General features: G+C 42.4%; 7 protein-coding genes across 7 annotated transcripts; 1 reads left to right on the top strand and 6 right to left on the bottom strand.

The window, feature by feature from the left end:
- Window positions 1-41: 41 nt before the first annotated feature.
- SAMD00019534_090940 (hypothetical protein) lies at window positions 42-1766 on the bottom strand (the record flags this gene model as incomplete). The annotated part of the gene is made up of 1 exon (XM_012895508.1): window positions 42-1766. A coding segment is annotated over one exon (1725 nt), but the record flags the coding sequence as incomplete, so codon positions are not given.
- A 2711-nt stretch (window positions 1767-4477) lies between these two features.
- SAMD00019534_090930 (hypothetical protein) lies at window positions 4478-5500 on the bottom strand (the record flags this gene model as incomplete). Its single annotated transcript, XM_012895507.1, has 1 exon — window positions 4478-5500. A coding segment is annotated over one exon (1023 nt), but the record flags the coding sequence as incomplete, so codon positions are not given.
- A 364-nt stretch (window positions 5501-5864) lies between these two features.
- SAMD00019534_090920 (hypothetical protein) lies at window positions 5865-8015 on the bottom strand (the record flags this gene model as incomplete). Its single annotated transcript, XM_012895506.1, has 1 exon — window positions 5865-8015. The coding sequence occupies one exon, from the start codon at window positions 8013-8015 to the stop codon at window positions 5865-5867; it is 2151 nt and encodes a 716-aa protein (XP_012750960.1).
- Window positions 8016-8532: 517 nt separating this feature from the next.
- SAMD00019534_090910 (hypothetical protein) lies at window positions 8533-9627 on the bottom strand (the record flags this gene model as incomplete). Its single annotated transcript, XM_012895505.1, has 1 exon — window positions 8533-9627. The coding sequence occupies one exon, from the start codon at window positions 9625-9627 to the stop codon at window positions 8533-8535; it is 1095 nt and encodes a 364-aa protein (XP_012750959.1).
- An 868-nt stretch (window positions 9628-10495) lies between these two features.
- On the top strand, window positions 10496-12219 carry SAMD00019534_090900 (hypothetical protein; the record flags this gene model as incomplete). The annotated part of the gene is made up of 4 exons (XM_012895504.1): window positions 10496-10635; window positions 10726-10836; window positions 10921-11902; window positions 11977-12219. The coding sequence occupies 4 exons, from the start codon at window positions 10496-10498 to the stop codon at window positions 12217-12219; spliced, it is 1476 nt and encodes a 491-aa protein (XP_012750958.1).
- A 300-nt stretch (window positions 12220-12519) lies between these two features.
- Window positions 12520-13866, bottom strand: SAMD00019534_090890 (hypothetical protein; the record flags this gene model as incomplete). Its single annotated transcript, XM_012895503.1, has 2 exons — window positions 12520-12730; window positions 12812-13866. Coding segments are annotated over 2 exons (1266 nt in total), but the record flags the coding sequence as incomplete, so codon positions are not given.
- A 298-nt stretch (window positions 13867-14164) lies between these two features.
- SAMD00019534_090880 (hypothetical protein) lies at window positions 14165-15045 on the bottom strand (the record flags this gene model as incomplete). The annotated part of the gene is made up of 1 exon (XM_012895502.1): window positions 14165-15045. A coding segment is annotated over one exon (881 nt), but the record flags the coding sequence as incomplete, so codon positions are not given.
- Between the last annotated feature and the right edge of the window lie 368 nt (window positions 15046-15413).

Genomic DNA, 15413 nt, shown 5'->3' with positions numbered 1-15413 from the left:
ATACATTGCTTGTGGAGTCGAGTGGAGCGGAGGCCTTATGCCTCTGCAGTGACAAGCAGCTTGAATACACCCTTGGATCGATTGTAGTGATGCACTTTGAACATCCTGTTGCGACGCATTGAGAGCTTGTTGAAACTCTCTGGATGATCGTGACGTTGATGTACACTCTGGATGTGTATCGTTCCAATGTTGATCAAATACCCACTTATCATTGAACCATATTGCTTATAATTGATACGGGTGTCCACTGTTGACAAGTGTATAGAGCTAAGCTTCGTGTCCAAAATCCTGTTGATTGTGAGGTATGATCCACAATCCCTTATCCTAATGTTGTTAATTGTTGTTGGTAATGCTACTTCATAGACAAAGTACATTGATGGCACTGACACCCGTGTCAAGTTGGGAAAATGATGAATACCTAATGATATCGGGTTATGTTCATGAATGCCAAATCCAAGATAGTTGATTGATTCTGGAATGGCACCTTCCTCCAATGGCAGGTCATACTGTGATCCCAAGTCAAGTTCAGTTAACGACTCTGGCAATGACGCTGGTTCGATCAAGCTGTTGAATCCTTGCCCAAACCGTAGAGACCTTAGTGAGGTCGGTAGGAGACCTGGTGTGATTTGTTGATTGAATTGGTAATATGTCAAGTCGGTGAGATTCGATGGCAATACACCATGTTGTAACACATGATTGTATTCGAAACCAAGGTTGAGTTTGATCAGTGATCTGGGTAACGAGCCAACACTCAGTACATGATTGAATGAATTGCTCAACTCAAGTGATGTGATTGATGGCAGGGATCCAGGTGATATTGGTCTGTTGAAACATCCTCCCAATGTCAGTGATTGAAGGGAACGAGGTAGTAGTAGAGTGATGTCTTGATCGAACAGATATCCAAACTTTAGTGTCTGGATTGCATTTGGTAGTGACTCTGGTAGTAGTGTTTGATTGAAGCAATATCCAAACTCCAACTGGATGAGTGTCGTTGGGAGATAACCTGGAACGAGTGGTTCGTTGAAATGGTGACCGAGACTTAGTCGTGTCAGTGAGTGACCTAGTGAGCCAAGTGACTTGATCGAGTTGTCTGGTGCCATGAATAATAGGATTGAGGGTATAAGAGCGTTGATAGTGAATGAGTGAGGTGAGATATCATTGCTTAATCTTAGTTCTGTCAATGAATCTATTGTTCCATCGGGTATTGTTTGATTGAATAGTGCTCCGAATGTAAGCTTGTGCAGTGATGTTGGAAGTGGGCCTCTAATGGGTTGGTTAAAGTCCCTTCCGAATGATAGTGCGGTCAACTGTGGAGGCAGTGATGTTGGTTCAAAGGGTTGATTGTAACAATCACCAAATGTTATTGAGGTGATCGAGGCTGGGAGTAGTCTATGCTGAGTACTATTTGTTGTTTCTGACTGATTACCAAGGAACTTTACAAGACGATTGATTATAGTTGGTTGTAGAGTGATTGGTTGATTGAAGTTTGAACCAAACACAATGGTTTGTAATGATTCTGGTAGTACTCCTTTATCAATGTATTGATCATAGTCTGCTCCAAATGTCAAGTTGATCATCGTTGAAGGTAACACTCCTGCTCTGATTGGTGTGTTGTATCGATCACCAAACACCAATGTTCGAAGTGATGTTGGAAAGCACGTGATGGAGTTGAGTTCATCATTGAATAGATGACATAGAGTCAATGTCGTTAACTGATTGAATATTGTTGACTCCTTTGGTAACTGTGGTTGATTGATATTCCAAAGAATATGATACTGTGTCATGTTGTTCAACAGCACCAACATTGACCTACATGACAATCCCAATGTCAATACATCAAGTGGATCATCTTCATCCAGTTCATCAAATATTTGTTTGATAATGTAATGCGGTAACTGCTCCATCATGTCTGTTTCTATCTGATTGCAACAAAAATAATAAAAGATTATGTGTGTGATTGATGTAGTGTTTCACAAGATGCGACCTGTGTTGGTGATTGAATCAAAGATATTTTAGAAAGTGAACTTCCAAGTTGGATGTGATTTATTATTATTTGTTGTTGTTCAATGCCTTTGATAATAGTTGTGCTAATCTGAAATTGGTCATTGGAGTGTTTGGTGTTATTCCCAAACTCACTAAACTTCTAATTCATTCAAAGCACAACCAACCAACTAGCATATCATTATATCATATATGAGCACAGACATGCGCACACAGAACCCAAACCCAAACTTATCAGATATCTTACTGACGAAGATCATCAGGTTGGTAATCAGCGACTCTCGATGGCCAATAGAACCAGACGAAGATCCACCAATGGATCTCCTCTCAGCAGTACAATGCAATTACCATCTTCTTCATCTCGCAATGGTTTGAACTGATATCCAGCTCAATCGACGATATTGGTATTGAAGGACAATCACGTATTGGACATCTCGCGTTGACAAGAATGCTCAAGGGATCACATTCAAGGTACTGCATCATCAAGCATCTTAGAGTGTTGCGAGTGCAAAGCGCAGATCATCTTGCGAATATATCACCTCTTTTTGATGGAAACAGGTCATTCATTTCGCCAGTGGAGCACTTGCAGATCACTATTGGTCAGTTCTGTACCAAATTTAGAATACATCACAACATGATAGATTATATCATTAACACAATTACGTCTGACCAATGGTGCAATCTCGCTTCAGTTGCCCTGGTCGATGACAGGTACGTGGATGATAAAAGCTGTGCAAAGATAGTCAGGTCTCTCGGGTCCTTGCCAAACATTACAACACTTGCTATCGACTGCCGATCGGATGAGTCCCCTGAAAACGATATGTTTCGTACGTTACGCCTTACATCTGTGTCAACAAACCTCAAGCACATTTCTTTTAGAGCCAGGTTCAATATCCCTGTCCTTATTTTGGCTCGTTTCTTTCAACTACCAGCACTCCAAACATTATGTCTTCATAGTAACAGTGTCCAAGATGATGAGCACCTTGAAGAGCATCCACCAAAGCTTGAATTCAAGTCAGAGGAGATAATATATTTGTGCGATACCATCAAGAAAAACAAGACTGTCACCAAACTCATGTTGTGCATTTGGAGTTGCGACGACGCTCAATTGTCTGAACATCAACAACGTGATATATCAAAGGCACTCTCGCTTAACACAACAATCACTCACCTTGTAACTACGTTCTCAATCTTCGTTTTTGACTCCAACCAGTCATTGAGCCAATCACTGGTCTCATTTCATCTGCTAAGAAGCTATTATTATGATGACGAAGGCAATCCCCCTGGTAAGCAATTAAGAATATCCCTCTATATAATATAAATGAAGGAGAAGAGTGAGTAAGGAGTCTCTATTACTTAACTAACTAGGACCCATACATTACATCACACTACAGTCCATAGGGTTGAGACTACACAGGCACTAGTTCAATGGATATGCTCCCAACCAAATGGCCTTATCAATCTTAAATTGAACATGTATCCGCCTTCACAAATAAGGAAAAAGGCTGTCCAATTCCTTGACTCCGCTGTTGAGGCACTATTTAACATCCCTAAGCTTGAGCTGTCACTTGTCCGTTGGTAAGTGGCAACAATAAACAAACCAAATATTTGTGCATATCATATCTCCAAGAGGTCATTTTTCAACACAAAAACCAGAAGACAGAAGAAAAGAACACTGTTGTAGTTATAATAGAGGAAGGACCTAATTAAGCTTCAAAACGTGGCCCGGAATATTTTTATTTATCATTAAATGTAATAGGTGCTTTATTATTTACCATACATCGCAAGGTATTGCAGCAATATGCTCTTTTTTAGAAGTGCCAACTGTTGTGTCGATTTCTTTCTGAGTGGATCATGATCCACTTGGGGCCTGGGGGTGGACGATTGATCATCCCTCACATCGTGTGGCATTCTCCAAAATGATCCAATACCATCGCCTTCCTTTGTTTCCTCTCGACAGGTGTATAATTTGGGGACAAATAGCACTGTTTCAGAGTCGATCAGTCTGCAGACAATTTGAAAGTCATTGTTCGTATAGGAAGAGTCACCTAAGTACATCTCCAATGTTAGGGTCGGAAATATCCTTAGTAGCGAGAAAATGGAGTGTGGCACAACCTCGTGTATTTTCTTTGGTATAACTGTTGCCTCGACGTGAATGATCAAATTGAGAGGCCTGTTCCATCTTGTGAGAGTATCAAGATTATCATCCAGGAATGATCCAAGATATATGTTTGGGATGTCTTCGGTCCACCTGATGTCGGTGGTATTGTTAGTATGATGGTGAATATGAAGCTCGGTGAGTTGACTGTGATTAAGAAGCTGATTGAAGTTGGCATGGGAGAACCGAGTGCACTGAAGCGATAGTGAGGTAACTGATGGGATGTATTCAGGCTCAAGATGTTGGTTGAACTGATAGCCAAATACCAAATGTGTCACTGAAATTGGAACGTGTCCAACTTGAAGGGGTTGATCAAATGTATAGAATGATAGATGTGTCACTGATGATGGAATATGTCCAACCTGAAGAGGTTGATTGAAGGATGAGAAATCCAACTGAATCACTGATGATGGAATATGTCCAACCTGAAGAGGTTGATCGAATTGGTAAGAATTTTAATTGCGTCACTGATGATGGAATATGTCCAACCTGAAGTGGTTGATTGAAACTATTTAATGACAGCTCTGTCACGGATGATGGAATATGTCCAATCTGAAGTGGTTGATTGAAACTATTTAATGATAGCTGCGTCACTGATGATGGAATATGTCCAATCTGAAGTGGATGATTGAAACCACCTAATGATAGTTGTGTTACTGATGTTGGAATAAGTCCAACTTGAAGCGGTCTATTGAATATATCTATTGACAACTGTGTAACTGATGATGGAATATGACCAACTTCAAGAGGTTGGCTGAAATGTAATGATAATTGTACCAATGATGGTGGTATATGTCCAACTTTGAGAGGATGCCGATAATCTTCGATGGTCAACTGTGTCACTGATGATGGAATATGTCCAACTTCAAGTGGTTGTTCGAGTGATCCGAATGACAGGTGTGTCACCGATGATGGAATATGTCCAGTCTGAAGAGGCTGAAAGAATGATCCGAATCTCAGGTGTGTTACAGATGATGGAATAACTCCAATCTGAAGAGATTGTTTGAATAATCCGATTGATAGTTGTGTCACAGATGATGGTATGTGCCCAACCTGAAGAGGTTGTTTGAAGAATATATCGAATGACAACCGGGTCACTGATGATGGTATGTGTCCAACCTGAAGTGGTTGATTGAAATGACTGAATGACAGCTTTGTCACCGATGATGGTATGTATCCAACCTGAAATTGTTTATAATATGAAAAGAATGATAGTTCCGTCACTGACAATGGTATGAGTCCAACCTGAAGAGGTTGGCTGTATGAACTGAACTTTAACTGCGTCACTGACGATGGTATATCTCCAACTTGAAGAGGTTTAGAGTGTTTGTCGACCTTCAATGTTGATGGGTGACGGTAAGTGAATGTTTCAAATGTTGTAGATAAATGCTTAAATGTTCTCAACTTCTTTGCAATGTCAGATCCAAGTTGATGCTTCAACATCGGTGCAATACTACTTCTCTTCAAATAGATACTCTTGCACAACAAGAGAAGACATAACAAGTCAATTTGAGCAAGGTGAGTTGCAACTATTCTTATATATATTGGGAGTGATATAAACTTGTTTGATTGATTGATAATGTAATGCACTAACTGTTCCATCTTGTCCCTTTCTAAACATGATTGATTGAATGATCGATTCACTCTTTCTATGAAGTAGCGATATTATTTTTAAAAAGTGATCCCAAAGAACGAAGTTGGCTGTTTATTTCCTCTTGCGCTTGATAGGTTGTGTTGTTGTTGTATCATCTGTATTATTGTCATCTCGTTTAGTCTTCTTTGATTGTTGTTGTTTACTTTTTTGTTTGGCCTTTGACTCGGCCTGACTGGTCTGCTTCTTGTATTGTGCAAACAGATATTGAATTGCCTCGCTTTCCTTGTATGCCTTTAGTTTGCTGGCCACCTTCATGTCCAACGTGGCACCAATGTTTACAAGATGTTGCAATGTGAATATATCAGACTTGTTAACCAATGATGTAGTATGCTGTGGAACAAGAGATTGAAGTATCTGAGATCGTCTTGGAACATTGTCCTCACACTTGAGCAGCCAATCCAATATCTCTGTGTTTCCATCAGAGATTGCACATCGAATGAATGTCTCCAGTCGGTCAGTGTTTGACAATGGGTCCACAGCAAAGATGAACTCCATCAGCTCAAGACTGCCATGCTCCACCGCCTGTTTGTGGTGATATGTCTGTACTTTATCCTTATGTCGTGCGTAAATGTGTTGGATAAGGTCCACCTGATGACGGAAAATGGCCGTGTTGATGGTGCTCGAGAGGAATGCGTCAAGACTATTATCCACACAATGGACCAATGCATACTCCAAGAGCTCCACATCACCAAGTTGTCCAATTTGACATGATATAGAGTTGAGTGTTATATGTTGTCGTTCGACCAACAACTTGATCACCCCCATATGTCGTCCACCATTGGCCAAGGCACAATGTAGAGTCGACTCTAAGTGACGCTCGGGTTGTATGTGATCCAGAATGGCATCCAATGTATCGAGACGGGCAAAGAAAGAAGCGTTCATTGCAATGTGCACGAGGGAATGGGAGCCTGGTGCGAGGAACACTGATGGTTTTGTCTTGAGCACGTACTCTAGCTGATCAATGGCCAGCACCACCAACATGTTCTGTAGCTTATCCATGGGGAAGATCTTGTTGGCATCGGACAGGAGGAACTTGAGCATCTCCATCGTGCCAGGGAAGAGATCTGAGGAGAGCTTGGCCACCTCCTTCACGACCACCTGGTTGTTGTTGAGGTACTTTATGATCTCGAAGCTGTTGGACATGTTGTCCGCCTGTACGAATGAATCGTAGAGTTCGCCGAATTGCTCCTCTCGCAGTATCGTGCCCAACTGAGCGGGCATGATCACATTGTCCAGATAGCCAAGCACCACTTTGGCCTGTACGACATTGCCATGCAGGACGATCAAGTTAATCATCGTCTTTACGTGTATGGCCTTGGAGAAGAGGTAGGGGAAGAGTACAAAGTCACCTGTTACAACGTATTGGTGTGCCAAGTATGAAGCCAAATCATCGTTGGCGTCCCAACTGACGACCTCGGCCAGTTTGATAAAGACCAATCGTTGATCGTCACCAATGCCAGAGTGTGCATACGTGTCTGTGGTCGATGTCAAGATTGATTGTGTCGTCTGTCGTGATGACGTGAGCTCCTTCTCTGCACGACGGTCCAGTGCTCCACCGTCATTGGTGCCCTGGAACAAACGCTCAAAGTGAGCCAGCTGATGGATTGGTTGGAAGTTGTTTGGAAGCATAAAGTCACAAGTGAATGTAATCTGCTTGATAACATCCAAGGACAATAGTTGATCGATCAGTTGTTGGTCGCCAGTTCTGATGCATGCCTTTGCGTAAAGATTCACGTTAGACTTGACCAAGTCGATGAGGTCTTGAGGAAAGTTGTGAGGGTCCATCAGGAATCGGATGGCGGCAGATGTGGAGCTGTTGTGCAAGGCTTCCATCACGGCGTTTGGATGTCTCTTCCAGAGCACCTCGTTGTTGAACTTGCCAGTGTCCAAGAGGTACTTGAGCACCTTGATGTGGCCACCTTGAGTGGCACGCACCAAAAGATCATCGGTTCGCTCAAACACGATGGGATGTGTCTGGTGCAGTAGTGTCTGTACGATTGGCAGGTTGCCACAGGTGACGGCGTCCAACAATGCCGACTTGCAAGTGAAGAATCGTTGGTAACGATTGTAGAGCATGGTGAATGTGTGCTGATCAATGTCGGGCGACTGACAGATGGACTGGACGGTGGAGAAGGTGAAGTGTACGTGGAGGTTACGTTTGATACGATCGCGCAACAATCCGAAATGTTTATGTAGGACCATATCGGCGGCACCAGTCCAATGATGATACTTTGATCGAATGTAACTATAATGATTATAAGTCAAATGTGGTCTACTACGTAATCCCTTTGGATAAGGTCGTTTAAATGATGCTATTATATTCTTTAATAATGTCCTATTGGTGAGTACTCTAATTATTGATTGTTGGTGATGTACATTGTTTGTTGTTATTGTTGTTGAGGTCATTGTGATGATAGTTGAGTATGTATCAATGTCACTCTCCATATTTATGTATGTATCTCTTGATGTCCATATCAATAATGAATGAATGAATGTATGAATGAATGATTTGTCTCACATCCTCTCTCAATGATTCGAATCCAGTTGAATAAATATCTCAAAAACCATTGAATATCTCAAAATTAATTGTCGGAGTCAGAGTGGGTTTCTCAACGTCGACTCACACCCACCCACCAAAACGAGAGACGACAACCCCTTTTGGGAAAGACTGATCAATTTTTTAATTAAAGTATGATAAGTTTATAGATATATGTCACTATTATCTTAATGTTACATAACGAATTATGTGTCGATGTTTGTAGGTTACGTGAGTGACCAATGCTTCCATTGTATTCAAGTCTAGTACTCTGAAATGAAGAGTGAATTCCTTGGCAACGATCATTGTATAGGTATGAATGTTTGGAAATGATTTAGCCACTTGTTTACATGATAGCATCGAGTTGGAATCCAATGAGATGAATCGAAGTTTCAGTGCATCAAGTTTGAGTGTAGAATATGTCTTGTTGTTGTTTCGAATGTCATCACCAACGACATCAAACACATTAATGTATTGAATTGAGTGATGTTGTTGTTGTCCACTGATCGAGTCCAATTGTCTCCAAGGTATTGTCAATCTTCGTAAGTCACGTGGAACTGTTACAAAAGGTTTATCAAACTTTGAGCCAAACTTCAACTTGATGAGGCTCTGAGGTAGACATCCATCTTTGTTGACGTCTCGATTGAACTTGGTGCCAAATGATAGCGAGGTTAGAGACTGTGGCAACACACCTGCTTCGATTGGTTTGTTAAACCTATCACCAAACTTCAACCGTCTAAGAGATGCTGGCAGGACATTGAGTTGGATGGGAGATGCAAAGAATGGTCCTAATGAAAGACATGTGATTGAAGGCGGTAGACAGTATGGTACCAGTCTCTGATTAAAGTCTGATCCAAACTTGAGTATGAGAAGCGATTGAGGGAGAAGCAGCTCCTCCACAGGTTGGTCAACGCCAATCTTGAAGTAGGTGAGCGATGCTGGAAGGATACCTGGATGAGTTTGGAAGCGTTGGTCGACTAACGAGCTGAGCTTCAGTGTTTTGAGTGTGGCAGGGAATGCAGACAACTGACTGATGTTACTGTAGCGAATGGACAGGTACTCCAGCGAGGGTGGTAGGCAATGACTTGTCAACTCTGAAAGGTGATAGTTGACTATATCCAAGGTGGTGATGGATGATGGTAGTACAATTGATTTGTCCAGTCTACAGTGGGCAAGGGTCTTTAGTGATGATGGCAGTATGTCATTCTTGTCCAATATCTTGTTCAAGTGTGGATAGGCCGTACGGAATGACAGGTGAAGCAATGACTCTGGCAACATATCCTTGGTGAATGTTTGTCTAAAGTTATTATCCAATACCAAACTGGTGATTGATGATGGAAGAGCACCGGGTTCATTGGTTGGTTATAACAATGTCCAAGGGTCAGTGATGTTATGGATGAGGGGAGTGACCCTATCTCTATTCGTTGATTAAAGTGATAACCAAATGAGAGTGACGTTAGATTGGTCAGATGTCTGAGTATTGGTACTGCAGTTGTTGTTGATGACTCTAATGTCAATGATGTAGTTATATAACTTAGTAATCTTGTGACTAGTGTTGGTTGGACTACTAATGGTTTGTCATAGTTATTTCCAAATGTGAGTGATGTCAGTGAAGTTGGTAGTATATCAGGKTGAGGTAATCAACTTGTTGAATGAATAGCCAAGATGTAAAGTGTGTAATGATGATGATGATGATGATGATGATGTTGGTATTAAATGATTTGAAATGTTGTCATTGAAATCATTATCAAATGTCAATGATCTCAATGAGTATGTCGATGATGGTACTACTACTACTAATGCTGATGTTGTTGATGCTGCTGCTGTTGACCACCATTTTTTTGTCTTTGTGTAATAATAATAAAGTCTATTGACTCTATATAACAATGGATATAATGTCTTGCAGGTTGATAATAATGCAATGATATCAATTAAACTACTATTATCATCTTTAGGTAAATATTCAACTATTTTTAATACAATGTTATGAGGTAGTTTATACATTGTTTCAAAAAGTGGCAAGATAAAGTGAACAGATTGGTCCTTCATCAGAGACAAGGGGTCTTATTGAAGTTCACTCCAAGTCAGTTTCATCAAAGGTAAACATATAATATATATATATATATATATATAGGTCAACGACAGCATGCACATCAACATACAGTTGAAATTGAACGTGTCCAATGTGCTGTTGTTGTTGTCGCTGTTGTTGATACTGACAGCTATCACTTCTGTCAGTGCTGTCATTCACTATCCGCCATCTAACGAACTGAAACGATTACTCAGGTAGGTTGACTTCTCACTAGCACTATCAAAGCATCGACAGTAGTAGTGTGACATACATACTAACCAACCTCMAATCAATCAATCAAATAGAGATGATGTTAAAAGGATGTTCTATCATGGATATGATAGCTATATGAAGCATAGCTTCCCAATGGATGAACTGAAACCTATCTCATGCAAGGGTTCCGATACTTTTGGAAAGTAGGTGATTGGTCACTCAATGAATACAAATGATCATGACCTAACCTACCTCATCATCAACAATAATGATAATCAATCAAAAAGATATGCATTAACATATATAGACTCATTGGATGCACTACTGATACTTGGCAATACGACAGAGTTTGAAAAGGGTGTACAATGGACCATTGACAATATACAGTTCAACAAAGACGTTAATGTCTCTGTATTCGAAACAAACATTAGAGTGCTCGGTGGACTACTCTCTGCTCACTTGTTGGCCGAGGAGCATATGTCCACGTACACTGGTGGTCTGTTGCCACTGGCACTAGACTTGGGCGAGCGAATCTTGGTGGCTTTCGACACACCAACTGGCATACCATACGGTGCCGTAAACCTGGCACGTGGAGTACTGCCTGGCGAATCAAGTGTGACATGCACAGCAGGCGCAGGAACCTTTGCACTGGAGTTTGGCATACTCAGCAAGCTGACACAGCGACCAGAGTTTGAACGCGCTGCCAAGCGTGCTGCTAGATCACTGTGGCGCTATCGTTCAGAGATCGACCTGCTTGGCAACCACCTGGATTTGATCACTGGCGCATGGACAATCACAGAGTCTGGTATTGGCACTGGCATCGACTCGTACTTTGAGTACTTGCTCAAAGCGGCCATCTTCTTTGACGATCAAGACTATCTGGACATCTTTGAGAAGGCGTATAGAGCGATCATTAGACATGTCAAGAAGGAGCATTGGTACGTCGAGGTGCAGATGAGCAAGGCCAATATAGTCTGGCCTATTTACAACTCGTTGCAATCGTTCTGGCCCGGTCTACAAGCACTGGCCGGTCAGTTTGAAGATGCCTTTGGCACTGTTAAAGCATTCCATACAGTGTGGCGACGATATGGATTCCTACCAGAGGGTTATAACCTACTATCGGGTGGTGTACATCCAGGTCAACGATCATATCCACTGCGCCCAGAGCTTGCAGAATCACTATACACTATGTATCAAAACAACAAGGACCCTTACTTTATCAAGATGGGTAGGGATATGGTTTGGACATTAAGTAATCAAACAAGATGTGTAAGTAGTAGTACTGATCATCTCTATGCACGAATGATCAATCACTCACTCACTCATTCAATCAATCAAACTAGGAATGTGGACATGCTAATATTGCAGATGTAGAGACACATGAACTCGAAGACAAGATGGAGAGTTTCTTCTTGTCAGAGACATGTAAATACCTCTATCTGTTGTTTGATGATAGTAACATGTTCATCAATCAGTCATATGTGTTCAACACGGAGGGTCACATATTCCCAATGCAATATCGATTCATTGCCAAGGACTCATTGACCACCAGCAATATAAGGACCAAGTATGATGTGCCCATCTAGGATTGACACTGGACTGCCGAGCGATCGTCCCATCTCACTGCCAACCGAGACGCAAGTCAACGACATTGAATTCAACTGGAAGTGCAAACGACAATCATATCTACGGAGGATGTCGGCGGGCATCGTCCAACTAGTCAACGCGAGACCCATCGAAATTGAATGGAACAATGACTTCCAACTGCACGCCTCAATGCATGGGTATGTCCCGCCGCCAGCCACTGACTGACTCGGTCTGAAGAAACAATAAACACTGTGTCCACACTGTCGGACAGACGTGACCAGCCCGCCAGCTGGTCAAGCGTATTTATTCACAGTCTCTGGTGACACCATCCTATCGGGATGAACACTGATCTTTGTGTAACAATAACTACAGGTCAACTGTACACTCTCCTCTGCTATATCCCTGTGCTTGTCCTCGATGAAATAGGTGCCAGAGCACTTGAACCTCTGGCAATAGAATCTTGATATCCATCCATCAATCTCCTCTGTCTGATCCTTACATCGTATACATCTATGATCAAAATATGATTAATTGTTTGATTAGTATTGAATGAGTTGGATGTATGTATCGTCGTCTGACATCATTCATTACCTGCAATCAAAGTAATAGAACATCTTTAGGTAGTCCTGTCGCTCTTGTGTTGGCTGGTCCATGTCGAGATAGGTGATGCATAGTGGAGTGCCCTTGGCAATGTTGTGTAGTGCTTTGAATACAACGGTCGTAGTGCCTCTGATGTCAACGATGTTTGGACAGCATGAATGATTGAAGTAGGAGGCAGCCGGTGTGACGGACACTCCAATGCACTTGTCTCGCTTGGACCATATACCAAACTGATTGCATCTGACCTTGCATGCCAGTGATCTTATCCTTGGCACGACATCATCCACTATCTGTTGTCGCTTCTGCATGTCGTTCTGATGTTGCAGTTGTTGTTGCTCGTCCATATTCTTCTTGCCCTTCCTTGGCATTGGCAGCAGTACATCCTTGAGCAGCAGTTTGATAAACATTGTAATCTCGTCGACAAGATCCGAAGCAGCCTTGTTTGTGTTCTCATTTATATCATTCTCTACCAACTGGAATACATCATCGATTGAGCTATATGTGATAGGATATTCTGTACCATCTATGACCATTGTACCCATTGAACTACTACTACTACTACTACTACTACCACCTGATAATGTTGGAGTTGAAGGTGGAGTTGCTCCACTAAAGCCATGTTTGATGTCGATGTATCTTCCTAGAAGTCCCAACAACATCTTGATCTCTGTCATTGAATCAGCGTTGAATCGGACACCTTTATAACTTCGAAGTCTCTTGAAGTAGGCACACTCGTACCTCTGGTGAATGTCATTGCCAGCTGCCATGCACATATCGTCACACCAATAAACTTCATTGCATCCACTACAACGAAGTGTTAAAGATGTTGGCGCTGTAGTTGTGGTCGTTGATGTAGTTGATGTCGTAGACGATGATGTTGGTGTTGATGTTGATGTTGATGATGCTATCATTGATGGAGTTGTTGTGTTGCCTCCATAGGCATGAAACTGTAGACACTGATGACATGCCATTTTACGTAGGTTGTCGCTCTCCATTGATAGGTATGACTGAGCAATGAGCACTACGTCACCCATTATCAGATCTGTTGTTGCCACAACAAATCTTCCTTGTGTATCGGTACATCTTAACTCAATCGGATAACTCTCTCCAAAGTTGATAATAGTCGATGAGCTCATGTGCTTATGTGTTTGTTTGTGTTCTATTTGTTGTACACAATATCTAAAGTGATGGTCTACTTCTTCGTTTTTATCACTTGGTCCCTGGCGATAGACACACTCAATAGTTTCAGAAACAGTCATTTGCAACGACGTTGTTTATTAATAAGTAAACATCTTATCTCAACGGCTATGGCAGAAGTACTAACTGGATGATTGATAGATCTATTTAGAGAACCATCATAAAGACAAAGGCAATGACAATAGTGAACGATGGAACGAGGATCGATGAGTTGCTGACTCCAGTGGAGATCGATGGATCAGTTGTGGTTGTTGTGGTCGTGGTGGTGGTCGATGTCGTAGGCGTGGCAGTCGTAGTAGTAGTAGTTGAAGTGGATGGAGAGACTGTAGTTGTGGTCGTTGGCTTTACAGTAGTTGATGTAGTTGGATCAGCGGTGGTACCGGTGGTGGTGGTGGTAGTAGTCGTGGTAGTTGGATCAGCGGTCGTCGTGGTGCTAGTAGTTGGATTAACAGTAGTAGTTGTGGTCGTTGTAGTTGGGTCAGTGGTAGTAGTTGTTGTTGTTGGGTCCACAGTAGTGGTCGTAGTTGGATCAGAGGTGGTACCAGTAGTTGTGGTCGTGGTAGTTGGGTCAGCGGTAGTACCGGTAGTGGTGGTTGTGGTTGGATCTGAGGTAGTACCGGTAGTGGTAGTAGTCGTGGTAGTTGGATCAGAGGTAGTAGTTGTGGTAGTTGGGTCAGCGGTAGTAGTCGTGGTAGTTGGATCAGAGGTGGTACCGGTCGTGGTAGTTGTGGTTGGATCTGAGGTAGTACCGGTAGTGGTAGTAGTCGTGGTAGTTGGATCAGCAGTGGTACCGGTAGTGGTAGTTGTTGTTGGATCCGAGGTAGTACCTGTAGTGGTAGTAGTCGTGGTAGTTGAATCAGTTGTCGTCGTGGTGGTAGTTGGATCAGAGGTGGTACCAGCAGTGGTGGTCGTGGTAGTTGGATCAGCGGTGGTACCGGTAGTGGTAGTTGTGGTTGGATCTGAGGTAGTACCGGCAGGGGTAGTAGTTTGGTCAGCTGTGGTACCGGTAGTGGTAGTTGTTGTTGGATCTGAGGTAGTACCGGTAGTGGTAGTAGTTGTGGTCGTTGGATCCGTTGTCGTCGTGGTGGTAGAAGTTGGATCAGAGGTGGTAGTGGTCGTGGTAGTTGGATCCGATGTAGTTGTAGTTGTRGTTGGATCTGAGGTAGTACCGGTAGTAGTAGTTGTYGTTGTTGGATCAGAGGTGGTACCAGCAGTCGTGGTMGTTGGATCTGATGTAGTTGTGGTTGTTGTTGTTGTTGGATCAGCGGTGGTACCGGTAGTGGTAGTTGTGGTTGGATCTGAGGTAGTACCGGTAGTAGTAGTTGTTGTWGTTGGGTCCACAGTTGTRGTMGTWGTGGTAGTTGTKGTTGGATCTGAGGTAGTACCGGTAGTAGTA

The sequence above is a fragment of the Acytostelium subglobosum genome, assembly GCF_000787575.1.
Source record: "Acytostelium subglobosum LB1 DNA, scaffold: scaffold21, whole genome shotgun sequence".
Classification (NCBI taxonomy): domain Eukaryota; phylum Evosea; class Eumycetozoa; order Acytosteliales; family Acytosteliaceae; genus Acytostelium; species Acytostelium subglobosum.
The sequence above is the reverse complement of the archived record's forward strand: the minus strand, read 5'-3'. Positions and strand labels throughout refer to the sequence as shown.